Source organism: Ursus americanus, chromosome 3 (assembly GCF_024610735.1).
Source record: "Ursus americanus isolate L20-20 chromosome 3, mUrsAme1.1.p, whole genome shotgun sequence".
NCBI classification, from domain to species: Eukaryota; Metazoa; Chordata; class Mammalia; order Carnivora; family Ursidae; genus Ursus; species Ursus americanus.
The window spans coordinates 39,988,554-40,008,786 of record NC_142129.1 but is presented as its reverse complement, the minus strand read 5'-3'; the positions used below and the strand labels follow the sequence as shown (position 1 = coordinate 40,008,786).

The 20,233-nt window shown below is 41.4% G+C and overlaps 1 protein-coding gene across 1 annotated transcript in view; it reads right to left on the bottom strand.

Annotated features, from left to right (window-relative positions):
• The window catches only part of AOAH (acyloxyacyl hydrolase), a 250,760-nt gene extending 240,514 nt beyond the window's left edge, over positions 1 to 10,246 (bottom strand). Inside the window, exon 1 of the mRNA XM_045792859.2 lies at positions 9,887 to 10,246. Within this exon, the coding sequence (XP_045648815.1) occupies positions 9,887 to 10,022 (136 nt within the window). The 5' untranslated portion in view covers positions 10,023 to 10,246. The remainder of the gene's footprint in view (positions 1 to 9,886) is intronic.
• Between the last annotated feature and the right edge of the window lie 9,987 nt (positions 10,247 to 20,233).

The window sequence follows — 20,233 nt, the reverse complement described above, 5'->3', positions numbered from 1 at the left end:
CAAACTCCCATGTTAGTTTAGTTCCCTTTTATAGAAGGGGGACACAAGGCGTTTACCTTGACACGGGAGTCAATGTTGATGGGCTCTAGCGGGTCCTGGTTCAAAGAGGTTAAAGTTACGTCCCCTTTTATTATTTCTCCTGGGGTGGAATTAGAGGGCCTAAGGATGACATCAAATCTTAATGCTATCAGATTTCAAATGCTAAGGGACCATCTTTGTTTTTCTTTTTCTCTAATAGAAGGCTTAAACAGCAAGCGAGTATCACTTCTAGGCTTAGAGGGAGGGAGTGCTCAAAGGAATTTTGCAAACATTGCACGGTCTCTCTGGGAAGGAATACGGAGCTTGGGAAAACTGCCACGGTTTATGAATTCCATTTGTTTTCAAAGAAAAGGATGGTTTTTCACATGGCAATGCTAAAGAAGCCTAGCCCATAAAACGAGATTTCCAAGGGTTTTCCTATACATACCGCAATTGTGATCTTTTGTTTTTCAAGTCTTTTGGTTTTTATCTATTTGTGGGCTGTGTTATTTGACATGGAGAAGTAAGTGCGTACCTGCCGTATTGCCATTGCAATTATACTCTTATCCATTACGAATAAGCTTGTTTTATTTCATCCCTCGCTGTAGATTCTACGTTGTCAGATAATATTACCACCTCAAATTTCGTGTGTTTGTGTTTACTTGGTAGATCTCGGCCTCCCTCTTTCATTTAAAATTTTCTGATGATTTGCTTTAGTTCTTTTTTGTTTTGTTTTTAATTCTTGTACAATGTGAAGACCTTTGTCTTATAACAAGGAAAGTAATTTATTTGTATTGTTTGATCTCTTTCCTGTCATCTCTAAGAATTTAATGTTTTTCTGTTTCTACAGTAATATATGCTTTTCCACACTTAATGTTGTATATTTTTGTTCTCTCTCCTTTGTTTTCTTGGCTGGCCTGCTCAGAATTAAATCTACTATCTATTAATTTACTTCAAATTTTTGAATTTCAGTTTATAAGTTTATTATTTTCTTGGGTCAATATTTGGTAAAAGAATAAAGGGAAGAAGGAAGGGGGTAAACAGAAGGGGGAATGAACCATGAGAGACTGTGGACTCTGGGAAACAAACTGAGGGCCTCAGAGGGGAGGGGGGTGCGGTATTGGGATAGGCCGGTGATGGGTATTAAGGAGGGCACATATTGCATGGTGCACTGGGTGTTATACGCAAATAATGAATCATGAAACATTACATCAAAAACTAAGGATGTACTGTATGGTGACTAACATAACATAATAAAAATTATTATTAAAAAAAAGAATAAGTCATGTATTTTTTTTTTTTAAGAGAGAGAGTGCACACATGTGTGTGCCCATGAGTGGGGATGGAGTAGGGGCAGAGGGAGAAGAAAAGAGAATCTTAAGCAGACTGCAAACCCAACACAGAGCCGAACTCTGGTCTCCATCTCATGACCCTGAGATCATGACCTGAGCCAAAATCAAGAGTCAGATGCTCAACCCACTAAGCCACCCAGGCGCACCCTTATTCTTTGTGAACGTTCTTTGAGATAGCTTGGGTCATACCCCATTAAAATGAATTCATTCTAGTCATTATAATCACTTTCTAAATCATCCCTAACTGCAATTTTGATTTCTTGACTCCAGAATTTTTAAAAAAGATGTTATTTGAGAGAGAGAGCCCAAGCAGAGGGAGGGGCAGAAAGAGAAGCAGGCTCTCCACTGAGTAGGGAGCCCTACTCCAGGTTGATCATGACCTGAGTCCAAGGCAGGCGCTTAACTGACTGAGCCACCCAGATGCCCCTCCAAGTAGAATTTTTAAAAAATATTGCCATTAACTTTCAGTTTTATTGCACTGTGCTAAAAATCAGCTAGTATAGTGTCTCTTTTGGAATTACTGAGATTTGCTTTGTGACTCAAGATACCAGTTTTTATAAACGTACAATGAATAATTGTAAGTGTAATTTATGATAGATAGAGTTATAAACTTATTAATTATCGTAGTTTTATAAATCCTTAGTAATTTTCTCTATTACTCTCCAGATTCAGGGACAGGCACACTAAAATTTCCTATTGGATATATTTTTTGTCAATTTCTCCTAATATATTTTTTTAACATTTCAATGCTATGTGATTCAACGAATAGATTTAGTCATCATTCATGACCATTAATTCTTTATTGTAGATATTATTAAAAAATATAAGCCCCTTCGCCTGGGTGGCGCAGTCGTTAAAGCGTCTGCCTTCGGCTCAGGGCGTGATCCCGGCGTGCCGGGATCGAGTCCCACATCGGGCTCCTCCGCTGGGAGCCTGCTTCTTCCTCTCTCACTCGTCTGCTGTGTTCCCTCTCTCGCTGGCTGTCTCTATGTCACATAAATAAAAATAAAATCTTTAAAAAAATATATATATATAAGCCCCTTTGTCCCATTTAGCAATGGTTTCTTTTTATCTCAACCTTATTTGATATAATTTATTGCCATATCTACATTCTTTTTTTTGTCCATTGTGTCTTTATCCACATTATTTTTAATCTTTCTTAATTAATTGCAGTTGAGTCTCTGGAAAATCCTATATAATTGAATTTTATTAAAAAAGATTCTATTTATTTATTTGAAAGAGTGCAAGAGAGAGCACAGAGGGAGTGGGAGAAGGAGAAGAAGGCTCCCCTTGGAGCAGAAAGCCTGAGGCGGGACTCCATCCCAGGACCCTGGGATCATGACCTGAGGGGAAGGCAGACACTTAACCGACTGAGCCACCCACGCACCACTATAATTGAATTTTTTAAACTAAGTCGAAATGTTTTCTTGTTTTTAATACTTCTACTTATTATATTCATATTCATTTTAATAATTTCTTTCTGATTTTGTCATCTTATTTTGTACTCTATTTTTTTTAAGATTTTATTTATTTATTTGACACGCAGAGAGAGAGAGCACAAGCGGGGGAGCGGCAGGCAGAAGTTAGAAGCAGGCTCCCCGCTGATCAGAGAGCCTGACATGGGGCTTGATCCCAGAACCCTGGGATCAAGACTTAAGCCGAAGGCAGATGCTTAACCCACTGAGCCATCAAGAAGTCCCTTATTTTGTACTTTTAAACATATTTTCCTTATCTATTGCTTTCTTTTCTTTTCCTATTTTTTTTCTTACATAGGCCAAATTTTCATCATTTTTTTCCTATTTCTTTAGAAATTAAAAGTTGTAATTTGGTCTACTAGTGTTAGTCTTTAAACTGAAAAAACATACTTCTCAGTTAGTACCAAGGATAAAAATAACGTCTTTTTGAGATCTGTATAAACATGGGATACTTAGTGCCATCAGACTCTCTTTCCTTTCTCCCATCTTATCCAGCACCTCCCCTTAGGTTTTGACAATAAACAGTGGCTTTTCATTCCGATTACTAATAAGAATATTGAGTTTTATGTTATGAACATTAAATAATTACTCCTGACATTTGCATTATTTTTTATAATTATTTAGATTATTTCAAAATTCTACTTATTCTATTGCTCATCACCATTAATTTCCTATCAAACCTCCAGGTTCAAGTTCCTGGTTTGGAGCACTTGTGCCTCAATATTTCTTTAAGTAGTTTTTATTCAGGAAAGTATGTGGACGCTAGCTCCTTAGTTCTTGTATATGTGAGGCTCTCTTCTGACGCTCTTGCACACGTTAAATATCACTTCCTTAGACGCAAAACCCTTAGGTCACAATATTTCCCTCGCAAATGCTGTGGGTATTCCCTGTGGACTTTCAGCATTTGGTATTTTTAAGAGGCCTGGTGCCAACTGAACTATTTTTATATTTGGAAGACAACCTGTTTTTAATCCCCGAATTCCTGTAAGATGTTTCTCTTTGTCATTTGAGTTTAAAAATTCTACCATATAGATGTGCATTCCTTTTCAGATATTTTGCCTGGAGACTCTTTTGTATTTCTTTTCAGATATTTGTACTTAGAGACCCTTTTGCTCTGAAGCCTCCAGTCTTTTGAAATTAATGCGTTTTTCTTCTATTATTTGTTTAATGATTGCTTCTGCTCCTTTGCTCTGCCTTGCTTCTGGAATCTTTCAGATGAAACACACATACACACTCACATAATCCTCTGGGTCTACTTTTCATCTCTTTCATATTTCTGCACATTGCACATTAGCTTTCCTTTCCTTTTTTTTTTTTTTTTGGCCTGGGTTTTGGGAGCCTTAATCTCATCTTCTTATGCACTCACATGTGTCTCTAGCTTCCCAGCTGTTGAAGGCAGCTTCTATTGCATGTTTAAAAGAACAAACTATTGACTTACTTTTAGTAATACAAATAACAGATTAATTCATCTTATTGATAAAGGTTAAAGCGATTCAAGTAAAATGAAAAACTGCCCTAACACCTTCCTAACTCACTTCCCTTCCCCCAATTAGAAAGATGTCTATGTGTCTGGGGGGGGGTGTGCGAATTTCCATACCTTTTTCTGTATATTTACATCCATATAGAGATGTATGCTTTTGAATTTTTTTTTATCATTTGCAAAGAAACTTTCTATTCATACTGTTTTGCAATTTGTGTTTTTCATTCAGTAACAGATAGTGGAGGTCCCTCCACGCTGGCTTAGGTCAGGTTTCCTGGGCAACAGGAGATGCGGGGGCGAGCTGCGTGGAGGGGGCTGACTGGCTACTGCTCTTAGGAATAACACCTGTGGGAGAGGAGAGGACGGGATTGAACAGAAGTTAAACTGCAATGCAGCCACAACAAAGCTCTCAGCCGGCTCCCGGAGGGCTTTAGGCCTTTTCAGACTCGCGTCAAATTGGAATAAGGGGGCCGGGGGCCATGTGAGCCAGAAACTGGATGTGACCTGCCCCGGAAGGGATCATGACCTGGCATGAGGCAGATCCCTTGACAGCTCCTGGGGAGGGTTTCGGCTTTCAGACATTGGCAGGGAGCCCTCTGTGCAGCGGAGGAAACAGTCTCTCTATCCTGAAGGTGCACGGAGACACAGCCTCACAGCACCCGCCACGCACACCGATACCTACGCATCTAATATTACGGAATTCATGTGTGGTGACTTTGGGAGTAAACAGATCATTGAGAAACATCCTCGGTTCCATTTTGACTAAAATGTCACAGATATAACAACAACAACAACAAAACGCTTAATACGAACATTTTCAAACACATCAAAAGGTATGGAGAACAGCATAACAAACCCTCATATTAGCAGCACCAGATTCAACAATTATCACGCTACTGCAATATTTTCTTTATTCTTTTTTTTGAAGGATTTAAAAAAGAATCCCATCTAACATACAGCATGGTGACTTTAATAAACAATACTGTATTATATTCTTGAAAATTGTTAAGGGAGCACAGTTTAAAAGCTATCACCATAAAAAAATGATTATGTGAGGGGATGAAGATGTTAATTAATCTTATTTTGGTAATCATTTCACCATATATTCATGTGTCAGATCATCATGTTCCAGACCTTTCTTAATCTTTTTTTTTTCTTTATCATGGAAATTAGGGAAGGAAGGGAGTTAAATATGGGATCTCCCATAGACCTCATCAAACCTACCGATTTCAACAAGAAAACATTATTTATTTATACAAAAGCAACGGATTAGTAAGCCATAACTTTTGCTTAAAAGCCATACAATGTTCCAGTTAGAATATGTGTCAAAAGAATGTAAATACCTCCTGCGTCAAAAGAATGTAAATACCTCCTGCGTACTCTAAGTTTCATTACTAACTTAGCTGTTGAAGCTTTTCTGTAAAGTATTTGCTTATTCACCTTTCTCCCACATGTGGGCTTCCCAGGGCCATTTCACAGCTTTTTGCTTCCTATAGCAAAACGGACTCTCACTGTGAAACAGAGGTGTCCATTATCTCCCTTACTCATTTTTATTCTTCATGTTGCTCCAAAGTCATCAAACAGTTCTTCCGTTTTTCCCCTTAGAAACAGCACCACCTGAAGCTAGAAGGCTCATCTCTCTGGAGACTTTCCTGTCTTTTCCTATGTCACCTTTAAACAGTCTTTAATATGGTAATGCACAATGTCTATCTCCAACTGCTCCTGATTTGGGTTAAGTAATTGCTATAATCTGTCAATACAAAAGCCAGACCTATTATGTATCTATCTAGCATCTATCAACCATTTATCTAAGTACCGGACACTGTCTATCTTAATATTTTGAAAATATTCATGGAAATAAAACACAGATGTCACCCATTAATTTGGTTTCCTAACTCATATCCAATCATCCCTGTGCCAGGGGCTGGGAAATACTTTGTTCTGGGTCCTGCTCTCTAGAGGATTAACCTAAACCATTTAACTTCAACCCAGTGACATCTTTACCTTTTCAGCAAGTCCTGCCATAAAATTACTGCATGATATGAATATGATTGTTGGAGTCATAAATCGGGGAGTCACATGACCTATATGCTCTGTTCTCATCGAAGGCCAAGATTTCACAAACCCCTAAGAGGTAGACATTGCCAAGAGAAACTTCTAAAAAAATCATTATAGGGGGTGAGCATGGGAAGTAGAAATAACACGGTTTTAGGAGTTTGACTTCTTCCTCAAATTTCAACATTGCTGTGTCTCAGATCTCTCTTCCATAGAGTAGGAGTGACAGTACTGCCCAGCACAGGAGAAGAGCCTCAGCTAAATATCTGCCCAAATCCCTCCATCCCTCAGCAGTTCATAAATTGTTTCTTGTGCAAATAACGTATTGTAATCTGCCTTACCACTTTCCATTGTGAAATTAATAATTTTTTAAAAACCACTGTTTTTGTGAGCACTAAATATGTGCCAGGTTCTGCTTTAAGCCCTTTACTTGCATTGCTTCCATTTATCCATGTGGCCATCCGACAGAAGTGGTGTTATTACGACCCCTGTGGAAACAAAGACCACCCAGAGGAGAACAAGCAGAGGCTGGTCGAGATCTGCTACAGGAGGGGGTCAGCCACCAGCACTTGCACTTGCTGGACTGAGAGGGGGTCGGGGGGAGTGGGGAAGCACACATCTTCAGGTGTGCTCTGATGGAGCATGAAGAAGCAGGGGGTGGGCTGCCATCGGATGTGCTTTGTTTGGAGAGAATATATTTGGCTTTCTCTGGTTGGTTCTGAGCCGGAAGGAAGGGCAACGAAACTAGAGAGGCTGGCAGTCCTTGGTCACATCCTAACAGCTCTGGATTGACAGCGGCCGACCTGGTGATGGCTCCCCGGGCTGGTTGCTGCAGAGGGAGAGGCCCCGGTTCTACTGCCACACATGGTCTGACTGTTGTCCATTTGTATATTCAGTCTCTCCTTCCTACCTTAAAGTTGAGGGCACTGAGGCACAGAGAGCTTAAGTGACTTGCTCAAGGCATCACAGCTAGTAAGGGCCGAGTTGGGATTAGGAGCCGGCAAGGGGGCTCCCATTCACCCCTATCTTCTGCCCGTCAGCCCAGAGCCTCTTCTAGCCCTCCCCCTTGCCCGGGTGTGACCCCGAGCGGCTTGCTTCTTTGCTCTCTCTGCCCCTCTTTCCTCATCTGGAAGATACTTAGAAAAAAATAAAAGCCAACCCTTTCAGGATTTTTATGAGAATTCAAAGAGATATCTGCCTTAAAGTTGTGGCATATGGTAGATGCTTGAAATGTGTGTCTTACTTTTGAGAGAACGAGGATGCACTTGGTAAATATAGGTTGGTTTCTAAATCCAATTGATAATTATCTATATTTTCACATCTTTTTGTTCATGAGAAGGAGGTTGGGGAAGTTTATTTGAAACATATTTCAGGCAGCTTTCCACTGGAAAGAATAAGGTGTTGAGGCTATACAGGCCCACTACTACTTCTAATAAAATAAAATATCTAACAGTTTCCCCATTATTTCTTCAAATCCTTTTCATTGAAGCTGTCCCAGCCTGCAGCCATTTCTGCTATTTTCCTTCCTTGGGCAGCCCCACAGCAGCACCTGCTTTCTGTTTACAGAGCCAAGCCCGCAGCCCGGAGCCGGTGTGATTAATTAGACATTACCACTGCAGGACGCACTCCCCTCCCGCCCTCCCCAAACACAACAGTGATTCTTTTTTAATCCTCTCAATAACCAGCTCACATCCCCCAACTTAAAGCATTTGGCCTTCATAGTTGTCTTATTTCAGGTCCAATCAGAGGCCAGGGATTGGCCAGACCACTTTCCTAGGGACCAGAGGGGCTGCCTGAGCTACTTTGGGAGAATGAATGGCTCCAACCAGACTTCTGAGAACCTCATGGGAGAACGTCAGCGTTCTCAAGGAGGTAGTGTTGAGCTCATCGGACCAGCAAGTGCAGGGGAATAAAGACTCAGTTAATTAGAACCGACACCTCCTCCTGGTTCTGCACACATTCTCTGTGCATGATTCACGTGCATGATTCACCCGTGCATGATTCACGACCGTATAGAGAACAGGAGTCACCCTCCAAGGTCACCATGAGGTTTCCATGGACAAACAGACACAAGGGCCGAGATAAACTTCACCCAGCCCACGAACGGCATGGTATTTTTCCAAGTAAGCCATCTCACCAAATGGTAAAAGATTCTAGAGTTGTAACTCACCACTGCAGACTGATGTGCTTTGGAGCAGTGGGGTTCGGAGCCGAGGGCGAGGAAAGAGTTAGTGCAAAAAAGGTGGTTTTATTAAAGGACAGGACCCTTGCGCAGAAAGGGCTGCGGGGCCAGGATTGTGAGGACCAACCGATTATATACAATGGAGTCGTGGGAGGTAAAGGCAGGGGGACGTCTCCAAAAGGATTTCCATATGCTAAAGAAGACCCATAGGATACTGGAGGCCTTGCTATGATCAAGCTAAGGGTGTTTCCCCTCTAGCAAGGCATTAACATTAAGATAGTTGGGAGTTTCCTGGAGGAACATTCTACTCTACCTCAAGTATTTGTCCATGGGCTGCAGGTTATAAGGAAATTTAATTTTCTCTACATTTCCTTCTTTTTTTTTTTTTTTTTAAAGATTTTATTTATTTATTTGACAGAGACAGAGACAGCCAGCGGGAGAGGGAACACAAGCAGGGGGAGTGGGAGAGGAAGAAGCAGGCTCATAGCAGAGGAGCCTGATGTGGGGCTCGATCCCATAACGCCGGGATCACGCCCTGAGCCGAAGGCAGACGCTTAACCGCTGTGCCACCCAGGCGCCCCTCTACATTTCCTTCTGCCTTTATTTCCCACGTGACAGACCACAGCCCAAGGCACAGATTTGGCTAACATTATTGTCAAAAGACTCGTTGATTTTCTAGAAAAGAAAAATGAGAATCTGGTTCTTTAACCTGGGTCATTGAACGCTCAGCCGCTTTCCACCTTGCCCCATTTCCCTAAGGAACCTGGAAGAGCTGGATGGAGACCAGAAGCAAGATAAGATGAGGGGACTCTGAGTTTGTGCCTGACTCTAGGCCTGACACTATACAACTTTTGACATCATCTCACTGAACACAACAACCCAAGGGTTTTAAAACCCGCGCATTGCAAAAGAGAAAACTGACATTCTTAGCGGTTGAGTGAATTGCCTCAGGTTACACAGGTAGTAAATTTCAGCTTGAACTCACAGCAAATTCCTCAAGTCCATGAGCTAAGACAGACTGGTTCAGAGGGAAATGATCGGACTGAGTTGCCTAAGCACCAGGAATGATAAGACTAGCAACCTGTTTTTTAAAAAAAAATTTCTCTGTTCCTAGACTATTCCATACCTTTTCTCTAATCCTCAGCACGACCCTACAGGAAAAGCAGTTTCAATGAAGAACCGCTGCCGAGAGGGATTGCCTTTCCCAGTGTTACACAATTAAATGGGAGAGACAGGATTCGAAGCCAGCTCTGTCGGCTTCCAAAGGAACTGCATCTTTCCACTACATCACATGAAACAAGAAAGACTGAAAAGTGATACTCACTCTGCTCGAAGCCGAAGGATGTCCTTTGAAAACCTTTCTCAGTGCTTGAACTCTTGGCAACGGCGGCTCCAGGTCGGGAGGAGAGGGGCTGGCGGGGCAGAGGGGTTGGCCGAGTCTCTCGTCTGTACGCTCTCATTTGGCCCTCGTTCCCCTTCTGCTCTGCCCTTCTCTCTTGCTATCCGCTTTGCCCGTATCATTGTCCTTAGGAGCCTGTGAGCTCGTGAGCCCAAGAGTTTTCTTTTACTTCTCTGAGAATTTTACATTCACGGTCAAAGGCACAGAAAGAGTTCTTGGTGCAGATACTCAGACGGCAGTGCAAAGATGGCTGCCTGGAAGAAAGCCTGCAGGCTGTCTCGTGAAAGGGCTCCCGGGACGGGGGAGGTGCTGGGAGGAGGGGATTTAGGCCAGTCCTCAGTGCCGCGGCTCAGAACCTGACCTACTGAACACACAGCGAGCGCGGCTTCATTCCTCAGAAGCCGACTCACGTTCATCACACTCGGGAGCCTGACGTATTGGCCATAACTGCCAATTTATTGACTTAAATGAAAACTCACTGTTACGTTTCAGAAACACCTGATGCTTATTAAGGTTTCCTGTCCTCTGGATCGAACCGACCGCTACTAGAGATGTCCCTCGCTATGCTTCCTTGTCAATTCATTTCCATCCTTGGATCTATGAATATGCTTTGCCAAGTAATTTTCAAGTCTTGCTGACCAGGGAGCTATGTTTTTCTTCTGTATATTGCCCATAGATCAATTAGGTGTTGATTTTATGGTTTATTTATTTTTTTATTTGAGAGAGAGAAACAGAGAGAAGTGGGGGGTGGGGGAGGGAGGGAGAGAATCTTAAGCTCAGCCTGACTGGGGGCTCAATCTCAGGAGCCTGAGATCACGACCGGAGCCGAAATCAAGAATCAGGCTTCACTGACGGAGCCACACAGGTGCCCCTGGTTTTATAGGTTAAATCTAAAAGTAACATTCCTTCCATTTATAAATTATTGGGGGAAAGGGCATCAGATCACAAGTTTTAGCTACTGACAACATTGAGTACTTGTTGCATGAATAAATGAATCAGATTCTAAATAGATGTTCATTTCCAACATTCTAATAAAACTATTCTTGTCAATATAGTCCGTGACCACCACAGTGCTAAAATATGGGTTAATTCTCAATCCTAAACTTGACTTAACGGCATTTCACACAGCTGATCTCTTTTGTCCTTGATTTGGTTTCTTCACTTGGTTTATATCAGTGGTTATCCCTCCATAGCCTCTTTTTCCCACTCTACATGGAATGCCGCAGAACTAAGTATTTAGTTCTGTGTTCCTCTCCATATAAGGGAATCTCATAGTCTTATGGCTTTAAATATCATCTATACGCTGGCACTCCCACATTTGTACCTCCAGCCTAGACTTCTCTCCTGAACACCAGGTTCATATATACGTCTAATAATGTGACATTTCTATTTAGATACTTAATGAACATCTCAAACATACATATCCAAAACTAAATGTCTTATCTCGTGGCTATGTAACCGAGTTTTGGCCCGTGGAATGTGAGTGGAAGTATACAGTTTTCTGGGTCTAGGCCATAAAAATCTTTTGTGTAATCCTCTGTTCATTTTCTGTCTTCTGGCTAGAAGTTGATTCCACGGGCAATCTTGAATGAAAATGGATCCATACCAAAGCACATCATAATAAAATGTCAGAACACTGAGTGTAAATGGAAATTTTTCCTGAGAGGAGAAAATAGATGGCCTTTCTGTGAATTCTATCAAATATTTAAAGAATTAACAGGAATTATTTGAAACGTCTTCCAAAAAATAGAATAAGGAACAGTTCTTAGTTTAACCTAAGAGGCCGGTGTTTGATATCAAAGCCAAAGACATCAGAAGAAAAAGTAAAACTACAAGCCAATGTCCTTAAAAATATAGATGCATAATTCTTAACCAAATGCTAGCAAACCAGCAGCATACTGAAAAGATTATATGCCATGACCTAGGAGAATTTTCCCAGGAATACAAAAGTAATTAAACATACGAAAATTGACCAATATAATATACCACATTGACAGAAGAAAAGAAAAAAGACCTATACAATTATCATAATACACACAGAAAAAAACATTTGACAAAATCCAATAGCCTTTCATAATAAAAACACTCAACAAACTAGAAATAAAAGAGAACTTTCCCACCCAATAAAGGGCATTTATGAAAAACCCACAGTTAACACCATTTTTAAGGGTGAAAGACTGAAAGCTTCCCATCAGAAATAAGACAAGGATGTCCACTTTTGCCACTTCAATTCAACAATGTGCTAGAAGTTCTTGCCTGTGCAATTAGCAAGACATAGAAATAAAAGGCATATACATTGGAAAAGAAGAATTAAAACTGTTTCTTTCTTTTTTCTTTTTTAAGATTTTATTTATTTATTTGACAGAGAGAGAGATAGCCAGCTAGAGAGGGAACACAAGCAGGGGGAGTGGGAGAGGAAGAAGCAGGCTCATAGCGGAGAAGCCTGATGTGGGGCTCGATCCCATAACGCCAGGATCACGCCCTGAGCTGAAGGCAGATGCTTAATGACTGAGCCACCCAGGCGCCCCTAAAACTGTTTCTAACCATAGAGAACGTGTTCTTATACATAGGAAGCCCTAAAATATCCATTAAAAATGATTCAAATTAAGGGAGGGATTCCTCGGGGTACAGAATAGAAGATCAATACACAAAAATCAGTTGTATTTCTAGGTACCAACAATGAACACTCCGAAATGAAATTAAGAAAACAATTGGATGTACAATAGTATCAAAAAGAATAAAATACCTTTGCATAAATTTAACGAGGGAACTGCAAGACTTGTACACTAAAACTGTAAAATATTGTTGAAGGAAATTAAAGAAGCCCAGAATAAATGGAAAGACATGTGTTCATGGATCAGAAGACTTAATATTGTTACAAGGCAATGCTGTCCAAAGCAGTCTACAGATTCATGGCATTCCCTCTCAAACAGGCCTCTCCGAGAGCCTTTTTAGAGAAATGGAAAAGCTCGTCCTAAAATTTATATGCAACCGTAAGGGACCCTGAATAGCCAAAACAATCTCGAAAAAGAACAAAGCAGGACTCACACTTCCCGATTTCAAAACGTGCTCGAAAGCTTTGTTTTCAAAGCTAACACACACGGTATGTTACCAGCCTGAAGACAGACATGTAGATGAATGGCATTGAATTGGGAGTCCAGAAACAAAGCCATGCATATATGGTTTATTGATTTGTAACAAGCATGCCAAGACCTTTCAGTGGAGAAGGAATAGTGCACAAGCAACTGGATATTCATGTGCAAAAGGATGAATTTGAACCTATGCCTCAGACTCTACACAAAAATAAACTTGAATAGAAGACCTAAGTGTCAGCAAAAACTATAAAACTCTTGGAAGGAACTGTAGGTGTAAAGCTTTGCAACCTCAGGTTAGGCAATACTTTCTTAAATATGACATCAAAAGTACAAACTATAAAAGAAAATATAATAAAATGGGCTTCATCAAAATTTGTAAAAATTGTGCATCAGAGGATATTATTATGAAGTGAAAAAACCCACAGAATGGGAAAAAATATTTGTAAATCATACATCTGATAAGGGTCTGGTAGCAGAAACATATAAAGAGCTCAAACTCAATGACACAAAGCCAAAGTACTTATTTTAAACCTGGGCAAAGGACTCGAGGAGACATTTCTCCAAAGAAGATACAAATGTGACCATCATTACCCACTAGAGAAATGCAAGTCAGAATCACTTCACATCCATTAGAATAATAACAACAATGGCAGTAATAATAAAATAAAATGGAAAATGAGAAGTGTTGACAAGGATATAGAGAAACCAGACACCTTGCATATTGCTGATGAGAACGTAAAATGTGGCAGCTCCTGGGGAAAGTAGCTTGATAGTACTTCAAAACAGTAAACATAGAGTTTCCCTATGAGGAGCACTCCGTCACCTGGGCATACACCCAAGAGAACTAAAGACAGATGTTCGCACAAAAACGTGCACATGAATATCGACAGCAGCATTACTTATAATGGCCAAAAGTAGAAACAACTCAAATGTCCCTCATCCGATAAATAGCTAAAGAAATGTGGTGTATTCTTACGACGGAATAGCAGTCATCCATAAAAAGAAGAAAACACTGCTACGTGCTACAACACGGAAGAACGTTGAAAACGCTATGTGAAGGGAAAGAAGCCAGCAACAAAAAGTTACCTATTGTATGATTCCATGTGTATGAAATGTACAGAAAAGGCAAATCCATAGACACAGAAGGTAGATGAGTGGTTGGACGGACTGGGAGTGGACAGACGGGAGTGATCGCTTAAAGGGTAAGGAGGTATTTTGGTGGGGGAAGAGATGAAAATATTCTAGAATTAAATACTGAAGGTTGCACAGCATCCACAGCATCATAAATACACTTAATAATGCCAAATTTCACACTTTAATATGGTTAAAACGATAAATGCTATGTGAACTTTATCTCAATAAAAAACAATTCCAAAATGAGGGTGCAAACCAAGAAAGCAGAAGACTTGGGATCCAGGAATCCAAAGATGCACCTGGAGAGAACCCAAAGTATCCTCTGGATGACTGTGAAGGGAGATTGAGAGAGCAGACTCTGAGAGAGTGTCCGTGAGAAGATGAAATTGGCATTATTCCTGATGTGTTCTAAAGTACTGGGGGAGAGTTACAGTTTGAGTCTGGGCAAATACAAAGAAAACTAAATTAAAAAACAAGCCTGTCATTAATTTCAGAGAAAACAAATAGTTGTGCATATTCGAGGCAACTCAACTGAGAATAGTGTTTATATAGTTATAATGTCAACATTAAACACTGAATTAATAAAAATTTTGGTGTAAGTGGGATCTGAGGGGAAGGAGTGTGTGTGTGTGTGTGTGTGTGTGTGTGTGTTCAAGAATGGGTGCAGGAGAGAGGTGAGAGGAAGAGTAAAGAAGAGATAGGAAGTCAATTCATCCCGCCTCACACAGAAATGACGAAGAGTGCTAAGAGCAGGATGTAATTTATTGATGTGCAGGTGAAAAACAAGACTCACAGTTTCAACCGTTGCAAAAGGTGGCCTCTTAGAAATGGAAACTTGAGATTGTGGGTGGGGAATGGGATTGTTTTGGCTTGGTTTGGTTTGATTTTGGTGATAATCCTGGTAGAACTATTTGACTCTGTATGTATACATGTATAACTTTGAGAAAAATAAAAACTAAATTATAAAAATTATGGTATTTGATCTGGAGAAGATCAATAACACCATCCTTCATATCCCTGGTAATTTATTGTTCTGTATGAACTCCAAGACTAAGGGAGACAAATTCTTTCTGCATGTGATCGCACAGGTGTGGAGAGAGTGTGTGTGTGTGTGTGCGTGCGCACATGCATGCGTGCATGCTAAGTTGTGTTCGTTCACTTACATGTGCTGAAACGAAGAGAGGCATATCCACCCATATTAATGTAGACTGGCTTGTAAGCAGCAAGAGAGTAAATAATGTGCTGGTTATAAGAAAAGACAAGAAACAAGCTAAAATAATGAAATTCATTAAAGGAACCACAAACAGATATTAAGTTTTTAAAAATAGAACTAAACAGTTCTTCTTTAGAATGTAACAGAATTGTGAGGATGAAATAATTGAGATATGGAAATGACTATTATTTTGTTTTGCATTCATTTTCTATAAATAGGGCAATCTGATCATTATCATTGTGAAGATAATCTGTTATTCGTTAGAAAACTTATAAACATAATTAACAGTAAGTTCTCGTCAGTTTCTGAAACAAATCAACCAAAGAAACACTGAATGAAATAAATATTTAAATGCCATCTGATATTTTTAAAAAGAAAATTTGCATTCAAAATGTATAAATTTGGTTGATTAAAAATTAACGACCATTTATAAACTTTTATTTGCATCATAGCATGGTATTGGAGACTGCTGCATACTCCCAGAAAGAAATAAGCTTTGTTGAGGATAGAATTCTGGAAGGGAAAGTGTGCATTCGATTTGAACCCTGGAATTTTGACTCCCACTGTGTGGCTAGGAACTCCCGGTCCTAAGATTTTCTAGCTCAGACTGGATGGAGATGACCAGAGATAAACCCACCCCATTAATGAAAACCGCACGTGGCTGACAGACATGTATTCATATATGCAATAAACTACCAAAAAATAGACAGTAAAATCTGATGTTAATCCCTGGCTTCTTGTCTCTGAAACATCCCTCCTTTTGCCTGCTCTTCTCCTGGGTGTTATACATTGCTCTTGACCCACAAAGGAGATGACCAATTGTTCTCTTTTGTTTCAAAACTTCATTAAGAAGTCTTAGTTGTTGGTTGTGTCTCCTACAAATACCATGTTTACATTCTGAGTCTTCCTCACTGATTTCTAGCATGGGCATCGCTAGCCTCCAATGCACCTGACTGGTGCTAGCTGTGGGTGTAGCTTCCGTGAGTCTCTGCTCTGGCTGTTACACCCGGTGCTCTCAGCTCTGGTGACCATGTGCTTGGCCTACTGTAACAAGCTGAGGGATGTTTTAAACTCCTTTCGGAGGGGAAAGTCATTTCTGGCTTGAGCTGGAGCTGAAATCATCTCTTGTAAAAAAAACACAGGCACCAAGATATTTTCTATGCAGCACCATGATATCCTCCCAGAAACTGATTCAGCATGACATCATTCAAATATTCTCAAACTTGTTATCACCCAACTTGCAGAAGCGGCTTGAAGAAGTAGTGTATCCTGTTGTCTTTTCTTCCTTCCAAGCTGGATTACACTACTAAGAGCTAAACACTGAACAGATGCTTGTAGAATGCCAGAAACTTCTCTGTGGTGTGCATCTCCATGGGCTTATCCTGTTCTTCTTTCCCCCATCTTCTCGTAATAAACCCCCTTTACGGTGGAGAACCCATTCCATGAGGCTTGAGAGGGTCTGGTTTTCATTCTCACCTACCCCAGCCGTTTCCAAACTTGTTTGATCATCAGACTTACCTGAAGAGCTTTGAGGAAGAGGAAGATTAAAAAATGAACCCCAAAACTTGGGAATGGGATGTAGGAAATGGGTATTTTTCAGAAGCTGCCCACGAGAGGTTCTTAATAGGAGCCAAGTTTGGAATTCATGGGCCTGCTTAAACTGTGGCAGCCATTAATTAGACCAGGAGTCAGAGGACCAGCTTTCTGCTGCAGAAAGGCAGACGTTTGCCTGGGTCGTGTGAGGTTTCACAGTCTCCACGTGTTTGCCCATTGCAGGGCCTGCCCTCAGCTCAGACAAAAGCAAGCAGAAAAACCTCTACTTCCCGTGTGCAGAGCAGGCTGAACTTAGGACAGACCCTGAAGTTACAGAATAGAGATGCTCCCAGCACAGAGCAGAGGGGCCATATACTACAACAGAACCCACTTGAGGAGAAAAGTAATTAGTGGCCAGTGTTTTGCAGGCTGCATTGGACAGAAGTAAAATCTCTTTATCATGAAAATGGAAATAATTAAAGCGAAAAGTGAACTAGTTTTTGAGGATGAGGAACCCTGCTTCAAAGCACAGACATCCCAAGGCAGATAACACGGAGCAGGAGCACAACAGGACCTACCCCAGAGGGTCCGCAGTTCTTAGACCATCCAGAGAGGAGAGGGAGTCAGACGGGACCAGAAGGAAGAGCACTCGCTTTGCCTCATCGGGTGCCCAGCCTCCAAGATGGCCCCCCGGTGATCCCTGCCTCCTGCTATTTGCACCCTGGTAGAGTCCCCTCCCACACTGTACCCATTCGGTCTGTGTGACCAAGAGCATATGGCATGGGTGATGAGATGTCATTTATGAGATTAGGTTGTGAAAGGCTACAGCTTCTATCTTGGGCACTGTCTCCTTTGCCTGTGTGCACTCTCCCTCTCTCTCGGATCACTCACTCCAGGGTGAGCCATGTTGGGGGTAGTCCTATGGAGAGACCCACGTGGGGAGGAACTGATGTCTTCTGCCAGGAGCCATGTGAAGTAGGCTTGGAAATGGATGGGTAAGCCTCAGTCAATTCTTCAGAGACTGTAGCACCAAATTATAACCTCGTGTGAGATCTAGAGCAGGAACCACCTAGCTACGCCACTCCTACATTCCTGACCCCCAAGAAATGAAAAGATTACAAAAGCTTATTGTTTTCACCTGCTACGTTCAGGGGCTATTGCCTGCAAAGAAACAGATAATACACCATGACAGCTCTACAGTGGAGAGGTTTATACACTTAATATCAGAAACTGCTCTCTGCCTTTACGACTTATAATATATTGATGCTTTTGCCAATTTAAGACAATATTATTTATATTCTAGAATATTGGCTAGTAATTCTCAACTAATCTTTTTTGTCACTCTGATTCATTACTGAACAAATATTTAATCACCTACAATACCAGATTCTGTTTCTGGCCCCATGAATAAAGCATGAACAAAAGTGACAAAGTCCCTACCCTTGTGCAGGGTTCATTTTACTGATGACAGACCTTAAAAAGTAAATGAAGAACTGAAAAGGTAATTTCATATAGTGATAGTTTTCATGACGAAATAAACAGGTGAGCTGAGTGAGAGTAACCAGCTGCAGGGCTGTGGTAAGGCAGCTTCTCTTGAGAGGCTGGGCAGGACAGTCTCCCTGGGGAGTGGTATTCAAGCTGAGACCTGGGGGTGAAAAAGAAGGTAGGCCTGGGAAGAGAAGCCTGTTGGTTCAAACTCTCCTCCGGAGTTCCCAGGAGTAATCTGAAACCAGCTCCCTTTGTGAAGGGCGAGGAGAGACCCAAGAAAGAGGCAGGCCACTCTAGATTGGTAGGTGGTAGGGGAACTTATTGGCATGGTTTGTCCTGGATAGCTGTAAGACAAGCAGATCTCTGCACCCACCTGCCAGAATCTTCAAGGTTATATGGAGGTCTTAACTGGGTTCAGTCACGTTTACCATCCAGATGGTCTCAGCACCACATCACTCTCTTCTGGGAGCAGGAAGGCAAGCAGGATGCAGATTCCAAGGAAAGGGGAGGGATGAGGAGTCCGGGTCTTTAATCGCCCAGGTCCAGCTCACAGGTCAACCGGGGTCATGTCCTATCAATGAACACCTCCAACAGGCCATAAGGATGAAGTGGAGCAGAAAGCAATCCTTCCTTTCAGAGTCCCTATCTGAACTCAGGGCTCCCTCCTGAAAAAGGCTCCCTAGGTGATGATGCCCACGGGAGCCGCATTCCCTTCAGCGTGTCGCTAATTCACAGCATAGCAACCACGTATTTGGCTTTGGCATATTGTTAATTACAATTTCCTCTCTCCTCCAAGATCCCTGGCACTTTTTGAAGAACAGCAGGAAATATTCTTATAGATTATTTTATTGGAATGTTGTTTTACAGATATTATTGCCCACTTTACTAAATAGCATTTGAGAAATCCCTGGCTCCCCAACATGGCAGTTTTTAACAAGCACTTTTTTATACTCTCAGCTTCTTACCTGTTCTTCCAAAACTTTGAGAAAAATCACGAGTTTTGGAGACAAGATCAAGTATATTTTGTCACATCCTCTTGAGCCATTCACTTGCCCAGCCTCTGAGGAAGCAATTCCGTGGCCCTCAGTCTTAGTACTCAACACCTTTGGTGTCAACTGAGTAGTGTCACTGGAATGGAGACATGTCATCTTGACCATGTGTTTCATTGCTTTACTGCCACTAATTCTCCCATGGTTCCATTTTGTGAGTCTTGCCTCTCTTCTTGATGCTTGGAAAGCTTAAAATAGCTTATCATCACTGCGAGATACAGCTGCTGTGCTCTGTGAGGGCATGAGCTCCTCCAAAGCATTGGCTAGCTGTTCTGAACACCCAGTGAATCACTCGTTCCTCAGCAATCTGGTTGTGCCACTCTGTCCGATCATATAATTTAGCGGCAGTTCATTTGGAGGAAGGGTATGTTTTGCGCTTGCGGTGTGATGCAGTCTATCATCACTGTTAGTTTGATGCCAATACTGTGTGTATCAGGGTGAGCCCGGGAAGGCGCCATGACCCTTGAAGAGAAGCTGGCCTGTGCACAATTTTCCTGTTTCATGTGACAGTGCAATGCCACTGAAAATCTGTCTGATTTCTCTTTCTTGCCCCCTAGACACCCTGTGACATAAATTATAGCACGGCTCAACGTGTCACCAGATTGGTAATTGAAAGAACACTTGGCATCCTCAAGAAGGGAGAGATAGGAGAGATAAATCTATTGGAACATGGTTGAGCTGTCCTTTCCACAAATTTCCTTTCTCCTGCCTGGATGGTTAGAAGCTGACTAATGGAGTCATGAAGTATGGTTTATATTTA